An 11,597-nucleotide genomic window follows, 5' to 3' on the forward strand; every position below is an offset into this window, starting at 1 on the left:
ACATGCATCTCCCAGTTCACTTGCAATCTAATACTGCCTATGAGATGTATTCGTATGTATACATATAAACGTAATTCTGAAACAAGCATGGAGAAGAGGTCACAAGTTCGACACCTCAGAGAAACAGAATAAATTACTACACTTACGAGTTTGCACCAAGATGAATCCTACCATAGCGGACTGCAAGCAATACCTGCCTCCAAGAGAAAAAAGGGGAGGGCTTCCATTTGACCACCAAACAGCAACAGATGCATTGCTCTCTCAAATTTGGCATCAAGTCAACTGCTATGTTACATGCTCAATCTTTAACAAAGGAGGCTGCTCTTTACCACTGAGAAATAAGCAGGTTTTTAAATCACAAAAATGATGCATAAGAGGGGCTGACAAGAGCGTTTCTTGATATTCTGACCAAGCAGCTCTTGAGCCTCTCTGTTTCAGGCACTGCAGCACAGCCAGAGATTTTCTGGGGCAGGAAACCTTGACTTGTTGATGTGCTTGATACAGTCACAAAGAGCCAAAACGCAGCCTGACTGGTACAGCCCTATGGAAACAAGGGCAAAGCTGCCAGGACCAGCAAGGTATGCAGCTTCTTTTTTCCCCAGCATTACTGCCCTGCAGTTCTACCTACACACTGTTGTTCTCATAGTCAGGACTATAAGAGAACACAGACTGGGGAAGGAAAAGGGAATCCTATCCTCACTTACAGAAAGGCACACAATAAGCATGGATGTCATCACTTCTCTACGCTGAAGTTACAGCCATGGAAAAAGTTACACTGAAAATAAAGCTGGGACAGCAAGGATTCTGAGACCATACTCAAGGCATCTCCTTGAGTTCAAGGAAGACACCATTTGTGCCACATGACAGCCTACAACCCACCTGGAAGCCTGTAAGGAGTTCTGAAAAGACCAGCTGTGGGCGTACTAGAGAGCAGCACACCTCACAACAGTCAACTCAAGAGAGTAATCTTTTATGCATGTCAGGAACATTGTATTTTAAAATACTTAGTACTGGTCCACTAGATTTCCAAGGTTTTTTTATTTTGCTATACTATAAGATTCAGTGAACAGGTCAGTTTTTGTAGATAAACTGCTCTATGAACTGAAACACAGACAGGAGTCTCCACCTTCCTCAGCCATCATCAACACCATACTGACTTTTTAAAGTCACAGCAAGAAGCTCCTACGTTCAGAACATATCCTGCTGCTGAATACATCCTCCCATTCTGCAACTCTGGGCCACTCTCTCCTTTCCCTGCCACCACCACCACCTTCTCTGCTTTATACAGCTCCTCCAGACTGCACAAAGCTGCTGCCACCAGCTTAGCCCAGTGACTGCTGCTGCAGCAGCAGGGTAGCAAGCTCTCTACCTGACACCCCACATCTGCCTTGCTCAAGCTCTGATTTCTGAAGTCGTGTTTCTGCTCAGCAGACTACTGGGTGGTACCACCTTGCCCACGAGAAGGACTCCAATGCCATTTTTTCCTGGAGTCCTATAAGGCCTTTAAGGATCTTTGTAAAGTAAAAAGAGTTGCAGTCACACATCCATGTGTTCTAGGGGACTAACCATACAGAACATCTACTTAAAACACTCAACTGTAACATTACGACTCTCACTTCAGCAGTCTTTTAAGTTGATTAGTTCATAAATAGACAAAACATGAAGCCCACAAAGCTTCTGTTCATGCAATAAATATTACACATGCAAAACTTAAAAGATGATTTCTACTGCAGCAGTTCCGGGTATTTAAATGTAAAGGTTATGAAAATAAATGTTTACTCATTATTTTGAAAATGCATTTTTAAGTACCTTTTCTAACACGGGCTGTAAAACACTTGACTCAGAAATATACCGTGCCTTTGATGTCTTATACTTTGACAAAAATGCAACCAATTACACTCCCCACCCCTAAAGGAAGTTTTCAACTCAGCTTTATTTATTGAATAAAAGGAGGAATTGAAATGACTCAGCTCAAAGCAAATACAAAGGAAAAGATTAATCCCTAACCTCAATGAAGAAAAAAAAATTGGGGGGGAACTGTTTTAACATCGAGCTGTGTCCTCATAAATTCAAATCTTTTATTATTCAAAGACTTGTCAAGCAGAACATTAGCACACTAAGACTTTTATTAGCTTTCTGAAATGTTAAAAGACATTTATTACAAACCACAGAGAATTTAAAATCAAAGTTTACACAAGAAACTGAAGTTAAAAAGTTAGCCCTGTATCTTCATTCTTCACTGGTGCTGCGCACCATCAAGAACAATAAAATATCTAAACATTGGGATTTTCAGTCTACACAGTCACTAGCAAGATACAGGTGTGCAAGGAAAAAATCTCTCCAAAACCTCTGCGAAGGCAGGTTTCAGAAAAAAAACCAAACCCACAAAGTGACAGCAAACAGGACAGCCTCATGAAAAGGTTCGGGGAGTTGGGGGTGTCCCTCCATTAAACTGAGGAATCAAACATTTCTCAGCAAAATCCAGTCCTGCCCTTTTGCTGGCTGAGGCCAGGATTTGCTCCTGCTCCCCAACACAACTCATCCACAAAGGCTACAAATTACAAGGTAGAATATTTCACCAGTGGGGTAACAGACTCCAAGCAGCTGCTGTGAATTTTCCACGTGTATTTGCAAGTTACTGCTCGTCCCTACCTCAGACATGCCACATGAACATTTCAGTGCAGAATACACCTCCAGCCTTGCTGGGAGGAATATTTAATTTCAGACTGGCAGGAGTGCTTCTTTACATCAGTCCAAACGCTAAGTACAGATGTCACCAGAGGGCACTCTTTCAATTCAAGTGACCTAGCTTTAGCAAACTTCTGAGCAAAACTGCAGACAATCCACATGCAGGGATGCAGAGGCTGTGCAAAGCAGTAATAGTTTTCCCTTAAAAACAAACAAACAAACAAAACCATGAAACATGAAAGAAATTTCATTATTTATCCCAGAAACGTGAAATGTTTTTCAGAGTAACCAGAGGCACTGCTAGTAAAGAACACAAGCAATTACCAACTTCTGTACTATGTTACACTGTGGTACCAATTCACTCAAGCAGCTTTGGCACCCATGTGGATCATGTTTATTTACAGCAGCAGAGCCTAAGCCAGTACAGCTCATGTAGAAGCGCCTACGGAAATCCTCTGGCTGTATTATCACAGATACTAAACCTGACAGCAAGACATGAAAAAACGCATTGATGTTGTGAAGAGAAAGCTCTGGGAAACAACGTATTTTTCTACGCCTCGCTGTTCTGTATTTGATGTTGTTTAAAAGGGCCACAAATTAAGCTATTATCATGAGGATAATATAAAAGTATCAGCAGTATCCAACCTGTGGTCCATGTGTTATTTCTAATGGCCTGCTGAGACCTAATGAAGATTTTAAAAAAACAGACTGGTGAGTTGAAGTTCATTAAACAAAGATGTGCACAACCACTAAAAAACACAGTAGGGCTATATACTAAAAAAGGTCACAAACTACAGTTTTATGTAAATAGAAAGTTAAACCCATTTTGCTTTGAAACAAAACATCACCGCAATGCTACTAAAATCAAGTCAGCTGCAGGCAGGCAGCTGTAAGAAAATCATCACTGTGCATCCTATGACATTTTCCAGCTTTGAGAGAAACTCCAACACTGGAGGCCTACAAAACATGGATCGCCTGCTTATTCACCTATTCCAGTTGAAAACAAATTGCCTCCATCTCTTCTAGCTACCTCTGATAGCCAAGCCCATTAGTTTAGCATAGGAACAGAAAGGGAGGAGTATAAGACCTGTGCAAAGGCACCTTTTGCCAGCATAGGGATCTCGCACATAGATAAACATACCCACAGAATTTTACAAGGTTGGTAACTGCTATTAAACACACAGGGACAAGTTACTTCAAACTACTACCTATCACCACCACTCATCTCGATTTAAAATATCTCTACAGAATTGTTTTTCCAGCATCTGCTGCCAGGAAAGAAATACGCCAGACATTCCTGATGTCAAATAAACAGCATCTGTTCGCCCACCCTCCAAAGCAGATCCCCGTTTACTGCAAGGCAACACGCTCTGGGCGCGCTGAACTCACCCCGTTTTACAGACCGCAAACGCCATGTCGTGCGGCGGGACCCCCCGTCCGCACCCCCCCGTGCGCCCGGACCCAGCGCGGGCCGGAGCGCGGTATCGCCCCGCCGCAGCCGCCAGCCCGCTCCGCCCCGGCCTCCGCCAGGCCCCGCCGCGGCGCAGGGCCCGGGGACCCCCGGGGGAACGCGGCTCTGCCCACCCGCACAACCACCCGCTCGCCCGGGCTGCGGCTGCTCCCGCGGGGCCTCTCCAGACAGCGTCCCGTCCCCCCCGCCCCGAGCCGGGCCACAACCTGCTCTCCGGCCCCTCACGCAGGTAGCGGCGGGGGGAAATAAATGACCGGAGGCGCGCTGCGGGCTCGCTCCACGGCCACGCATCCCTCCATCTTGCAGCGAGGCCGGGGGGCGGCCCGGGCAGCGCCGTCGCCTTACAGGCGCACGCACCGGCGGGGGAGGGGGCGCTGCCGGGCCCCCGGGACTTGGGGGTCGGCGCCGGGGGGGGGGGACGCACGGCGCCCCGTTCCCCGCCGCCCCCCGCGGCGCCCGTGTGAGGAGGCGGGCGACAGGTGGGCGGCGGAGCGCGGGGCGCCGCGAGGAGCCGGCCCGCGGCGGGGTGGCGGGTGGGGGCCGGGACCCTCCCCGGATCTGGGAGGGGACGGCGCGCCTCCAATCCCCGGCCGGCAGCCGCTCCGGGCCCGCCGTGCCAGCCGGGGTTAAGCCTCCCTTCTCTCCTCCTCCTGCGAGGAGCCGGACAATAAGCCTCGCCGCGGCTCCCCGCGGAGGCGGGCGCCGGCCGTGCGGCTCCCTCCTTCTCCTCCTCCCCGCGACAGCCCAGCTCACCTGCGAGAGCGGGGATGGATGAGCGGGGCCGGGCGAGGACGGGGAAGCCGCTCCGGCTGCTGAAGGGGCTGCCGGGCTCCCCGCCGCCCGTGGTGGCTCAGCGCTGCTCGCCGCCTCCGGGCCGCGCTGGTGCGGGGGAGCCGGCGGCGCCGCCACACGCACCCACACACTCACACACACACTTTCTCTCACACACACACACTCACACACACGCGGGGGGGGCGGGGGTGCCCGCCGCCACCCGCGCATGCGCACCGAGCCCCGCCGGGCCCGCCTCCTCCCGTGTGGCGGAGCGACAGCGCCGGGCGCGCGGGCTGCGCAAGCGCCGCCTCCGCGGTGCGCTGGGCCCCGGGGGCGCGCGCCTGGCCCCCTCACCCGCCGCCGCGCAGCGCCCGCCTCAACGGCCGCCGGGGCGCGCGCCCCACGCCCGCGCGGGTTGCCGTAGCGACGGGGGCGGGGGGGGGCGGCCTCGCTCTGAGGAGCGCCCCGCCTTCCCGCCTTCCCGCCCCTCAGGCCGCCGCTGCCCGGCGGCCCCGCACGCCGCTCCCCCGCCTCTCCGCCGCCCCTCGCGGGGCCTCCGGGCCCTGCCGCTCTCTCCGCGGGGCCGCCGGCAGCCCCGCACCCTCCGCCGCCGGGGGGAGGGAGCGGGATGCGGAGGTACGGGACAGCGGCCCGGGAGGCGTCGCTCCCTTAGGAAAGACAGTTGCGGCAAGGAAAGGAACAGGCTGAAAAACATTACATTGCAAAGAAATCCATTCATTCAGAAGGAGCGCTGTGCAGGGACTTTCTAGATTCTTCTTTGCTCCCACAATCGTTAGGAAATGACTAGCTCGCAAGAGGAAAGCAAGGCCTTCAAGCTGTTTGCATCACTTCAGGAGCGTGAGCTCCCAGAAACCCACTGGCTTGTGCAAGAATTGCCCTCAAGTCGCAAGAGCTGGTGGTGCTGCTGTGGTGTGACAGGCCTTGCGTGGCCGCTTGCCCCTTGCACCCCCTGCCAGGGAGGCTCCAGCCCCAGTGAGTTACTGCAATAATTAATAGCTAGCATGTATACATACTCAGTATGCTTTGCAAACGATACCTCATCTCGTTAACTTGTGAACTGACTTGTTTCCATCCTGTTGTGGAATTAAGATAGCAACTGCTTCCTTCACGTCCTTGGGAGACAGTCATTTGTTTGTATGCTGGATAACCCGTTGCTGCCATCCAGTATATAGCCACCTGCTATATGTGGTGCCTGATTTTTAATAGAGTTGTAAACTGGTGAGAATACAGGTACCAGGCTCCAGAGCATATTGGACAGACCTAGATTAAACGAGTACGGCAGGCCGGAAAGACAATACTGGCTTTTAAAACCGTGACAGGGAAATAAGGCAGGAAGGATCTGAGAAAATGTAGGCACCAAGTTTGACTGTAAAGCAGAAAGGCATTATTCTGAGGTACAGTGCTGTTTTTCCAGTTTTAAGAAAGCTTTCCACCTAGAAAGAGCACATTTTTTCCTCTTGTTTTTGTTTTGTTTTGTTTTTTACCACAGTAATCTGGCATAGGGTCAAACTCATTCTGAACCCGGATAAATGAAAGGAAAATAAAATTGCCAAATGCCACCCTTCTGCAAGGTTTTCAGCAGGTGGGTCAGTGAATGGAAAGAATGTTTCACTAGGTTTGGAACCACAACTTTTAATACAGAAATAAGAAAATATTATAGGAAGAAGGAGGGGGGGGGGAGAAAGGAAGTAAAGACACCTCAGAAGGAGGTGTAAATGTAAAGTTTTTGTAAGCTATTCTTCACTAAAGCAGGAGACAAGCTATTTCATAAAAACAAGCTTCTTGGCATTAGTTAAGTGTTGGATCTAGGGGTTAGGTGACAAATTATGAAAGACATTTTACAGTTCTCTCATTAAATGCTTCCAGAAAAATTATGTAGTGGATTGTGAGGAAGAAGCAATGTCATGGACCGAAAACTAAGAGAAATGAAACAGGAGAACGTATAGTCATTCATAATCATGGTAACAAGCTGAGAGAGTAAGGTGTTTTTAAGGTTTTGTTTTAAATACCCTTGAAAATAGTCTAGAAAAATGGCTGTGGGGAAGGATACGACATTTGTGGAGGACGCAAAACTACTCACAATTTTGGGCAGACTGTGATGATACTCAGAGTGACCCAACTATGTAGGAGGACAATATAGTGACATTCAATATTAATAAATAGCCATCAGTACAACACACTACATACTGGAGGAAAAATCTGGTTACATATTGTAGAGGGGGTCTAAACCAATGCTAATAGTTTAAGAAATGCGCAGGCATCCTAGGCAGGAGTTCAGTAGAAGTCTCTCCTCAGTATGTGAACAGTCACGCACACAACACATCGAGATATGAAATGGAGAAAACCAGAAAATGTTGGCTGTCTTGCCATCATTTCATATCAAAGTGTTTTAAAAGAATGAGTGGGAAGGAGAATGTATGTCAGACTGTGGAACTGAAATGCCCAATTCCACTTAAGTGATGAAATGCCACAGATCTACACTAGAGCTCCATGTTTAGTTGCTTTTCCCCTATGATTCCAAAATCTTTTCCAAGATACCACCTTCCAATATGCAGTTGCCCACTCTATACACATAGCTGATGTTCCTTATTATTTGATAGGTACCAATTTTCCCCTTTATACTAAATACTCCATTTAAAATTCATTATTAGTTGAATATTGCAGCTGTGCTGTTAAATATTCAAATCACAGGAAGCATCAAAAAGAGAGGAAATGACTAGATGAAAATATGTGGCAAAATAGTTGGTTATAATGAAGAAAGCTGCTGTCAAAAGTAACAGGAAACCACTGTCGCTTGTGACTGGCAGGCTGTGAGGGAATGGGTGCAGAGGGCCAAACCTGAACAAACACAGTTAGGTGAATCATCCCAAAGGAACGTGGCTGAAAATCTTACAGCCCACAGGACATCACACTTGCCATCACCACTTTCACCCAAGACAATAAATTTAGAAGTGGTGTGTGTGTAGCCATCCTGCAGATCAGTATTCTTCTGAATAATTATTTACTATGGATCTCAGAAGTTATTTTTCAGACATACTTATCCCAAATTTTATTAGCAACCATTATTTGTATAATTCACTGCCCAATAAAGAAGCTACACTGCAAGAGTGTAACTAGGTTCACTGTACGTAGAAACCACTCAAACTATATCAGATACAACATTTTCTTTTGAAAGCAACAGCTTGAATCTTCAACATTGTCTACCAACTGAGAGGATGGAAATTTATCCGTGTATTTCTAATTTCACAGATCAAACCCATTTTTCCATTAGACAACATAAAATGTGTATGCTTCCATACACAAACTGCAATATGTTTGCAGGAGCAACTGCAATCCAAAGCACTTGCTATTGTAAAATCCAAGTCTATAAAAATGCCAGCAGAGTACAGTCACTTTATTATACTTTCATTAACAGAAGATAGCATAAGCATTTTAGATTTTAAAATTTATAACACAAGTTACTTCAGTGTGATCAGCTTTGCTTGTATAGATTACAATACAAATTATTTTGAAAAATGTAAGAAAAAAAGAGAAACTATTTGATTATGACTGGGTATATCATGCTGCATACGAAGATCTGGGATTAAAACTATACATCAATATAACATCACATTAATCTTGTTGCCTTTCAGCCAAGCTTCCCGAGTACTGCAGAAAAGGTACTTCTTAATCTTGTTTTGGTAACTAATGATTTGAAAGAGTATAGCTTACATCTTGGCACCTAGGTAGCACTTCATTAATTACTAATTACTTGGCACTAAGTAAAGTTTTTCTAACATTGCCTGAATCTAGAAACAGTTGTTATCATAGAAAATCATTAGTTAAAATAAGTTTGATATGAGATGACCCAACCAGATAACTGCTAAAGATTATAGTTCCCTAAGGAATGAGAACATAGTAGAAAATATTTCGTTTATGTAACCCGTAAGTGCTATTTTCTGTCCTTACTTTTTCCCTAAGTTATTCCATGAGTCTAGCTGCGCTTAATTCACACAGTACATCAGGATGAGAGACACTAAAGAAATGCAAAATACTGCTAAATTGTCAATTTGTGAGAATGAAGTTGTATAATTTTTTGTTGAAACTTTGTAATCGTATCTCAAGACAGCATCACGGTGCTGAAGCACACTTGTGGTACCTGTTGCCTTAATTTTTTTATTTCCTGATTTTGGAGTGCTTACCTATACAGGTCTGACTTTATAAATGCAGTACTTTTACATTGTGCAATTAGTATTTGAGTCCTTGTAAGGGTATATAGTCTGTGACATTTACATTACATATTCCTGCTTTTTTGGTCTGTGATTCTCTGTGGTGTCATTTCCCTTGTTATAGGTAAAATAGGAGTCAGACCCAGATTGCTCTAAGTCAGAACACTGCTGTAACTATCACCATCTCCCTCTTTCCTTTTGGAGGATGTTTATGCTTAATACATAACACACACATACTATCTTCCACCCTCTAATACGGAGGATGAGCTTCCTGCGGTAGTCATAACAAAATGGAATTTTCAGTTGGTTCAGTTAAACTTGAAACTAAGCATTAAAAATATTCTAATGGATAGAAGTGCCTGTATTTCTCTAGAAATCTGGTTCAAACAGACACTAGACACCCTACATGTTTAGAGTTTACAGTTTGAGGATGAAAACCATGCCAAGAATGCTGTACTGCAGAGTGGATGTATGCTTCACAGCTGCTCGAACTCAGTATGTTCAACTGATGTGCTAAATATTTGCTCCTAAAGGTTTTGTGATTAATAGTAGAACACCTCCTTAGGTATAGATGCTTACTTGTTTTTCATTCCAGCAATGAGGGGACGGGTTGGAATTATAACAACAAAACAGTAGTCTGAACTGGTTCTGGGGTTTCCTTGATATTTTTAAGATCACAACTTTTTAAAGAGCGTATCCAAGGAGCAGGTTCTGCATTCACTCAAACTTACATGTAAAAACATTTTTTTTAAAAATTATATTTTTATATGTATATCAGAAGAGTGTGCATACACACAGACGCTTTCAGAGGACTTCCTGTTTACATCTGCAAAGCATTTTTTTCCCAAGGTCAGCAAAGGTTCTTCCACATGTCTTGGCAGCGAGGAAGCTGCACACAGATAACGTGTTATTTCCTCACTGTCTCTCACACAACCTACGGATTTTTCCACAGGAAGAGAATACTGTTCTTTACTGTGCTGCCTTCCTACACTCCAGATGTACCAAAGTCAGAACCGTGCTTTATGTTAGGGGCCCTAAGAGGCGCCGTTTGCACCGGGGAGGGAGCTAGAAGCAAAGAACGGACTGGCAGCACAGAAGCTGAATACAGATATCCTTCTTTTTCTGCTTTCCTCCTGCCCCTGTACATCGCAGGAGACAGGAAACAGTCATTAGAGACTGCTTAAGAGAAAGCAAGCACCATTTTTTATGTTGTATAAATATCTATCTACACGTTTTCCATAAAGAATGGAGATGCTGGGATGCCTACATGATTTATGCACAGTACGGAAGTAGCACAAACATGATGATTTACAACAGGTTTTAATGACCATCTGAAGAGGAAAGATCCCAAATAATGGACAACAGCAACTGTTAATTGAAACTAGTAATATTTCATCTATGTAAACAAAGTAATGATCATGTCTGCCACAAGACTTCAGGAGATTTATCTTCCAGACTCCCTAATATGGTTACATCTGTCCCCTGCTTAAATCCTATGTTCTTGCCATCTGCTTCAACACACTTTTTTCAACCTCAAGCAGAGATTAAACAGCTATTTGGAGAAGAAAAAAAGGCTTTTTAAATTTTTGAGCAAAATGTTTAACAACTGGGAAAAAAGTTAAAAAAACCAAAATCACACACACACTCCCCAGCTCTCTATTGTTTCTGTGATACGAAATGTTATTAGTGAGATACTCAAATTTCTAGGAATCTTTACATTTGACCATACAACAGGAAACATTGCACCCACAGATTCAATGTAGTTTAATTATAGAGTGTGATAAATTGGGAGGAGATTAAGTTAATACCATTCAGTTAATCAGTCAAATTGTCATTAAGAGGTAACGTTATATGGGCAAATCAGGAAGTGTTCTGCTTTAAAAAGAAGGAAACTTCCTAGCATTCTTTAGCTGCACTGTGGGAAGCCTAGCCAGTTATACTCCTTTGAGATGTGCTGTGTGCTTACCTCTCCATGTCCAGACATGGAGGTGGGGGAAGGACAGAGCTATAGTTCGCTCTCTTCTTCTGTAGGAGGAGACCCAAAGAAGAGCAATTTCACAGATCCTGTGCTCCTGCCTTCTGGGCAAGACTACAGCCTGCCTGGTCCTCACGTGTGTCACGTTAATTAGGAAAGAGCTTTACCAGGCATCCATCATCCACTGTAGTCACAGAATGGTCAGTCACAATCCACCTCTTGGTAGCCTTGAAAATTCTGGAAAGGGATTAGAGATGGACTGAGCATCTTGTTATGGTAGAGGTACAATGCAACGGTAATAGTCATAAATACACTAAAAAATCACCTCATCCCTTCTCTAGAAGTTCCCTCAGAAAAAAAATTTTTAGACCGTTTCTTCCTCCTATAGAGAAGAAATCGTGGATTTCACCTCATCATTCACCTGTGCTTCATAGGAATTAACTGGGCTCAGTACCTGCGC

General features: G+C 45.3%; 1 protein-coding gene across 8 annotated transcripts in view; it reads right to left on the bottom strand.

Moving 5' to 3' along the window:
• Positions 1 to 5,224, bottom strand: part of RALGPS2 (Ral GEF with PH domain and SH3 binding motif 2) — a 127,863-nt gene extending 122,639 nt beyond the window's left edge. For 2 of the 8 annotated variants that reach the window (XM_056355584.1, XM_056355583.1), the window contains exon 1: positions 4,366 to 4,693. Coding sequence is in view for 2 of the 8 variants with exons in the window: in XM_056355581.1 (XP_056211556.1) it covers positions 4,913 to 5,161 (249 nt within the window). In the remaining 6 variants the exon portion in view is untranslated. Of the gene's footprint in view, positions 1 to 4,077; positions 4,102 to 4,365; positions 4,694 to 4,912 lie in introns of those variants that run through there. The other 6 variants (XM_056355581.1, XM_056355582.1, XM_056355586.1 and 3 more) reach the window with 6 other exon arrangements.
• Between the last annotated feature and the right edge of the window lie 6,373 nt (positions 5,225 to 11,597).

Source organism: Falco biarmicus, chromosome 11 (assembly GCF_023638135.1).
Source record: "Falco biarmicus isolate bFalBia1 chromosome 11, bFalBia1.pri, whole genome shotgun sequence".
Lineage (NCBI taxonomy): Eukaryota > Metazoa > Chordata > Aves > Falconiformes > Falconidae > Falco > Falco biarmicus.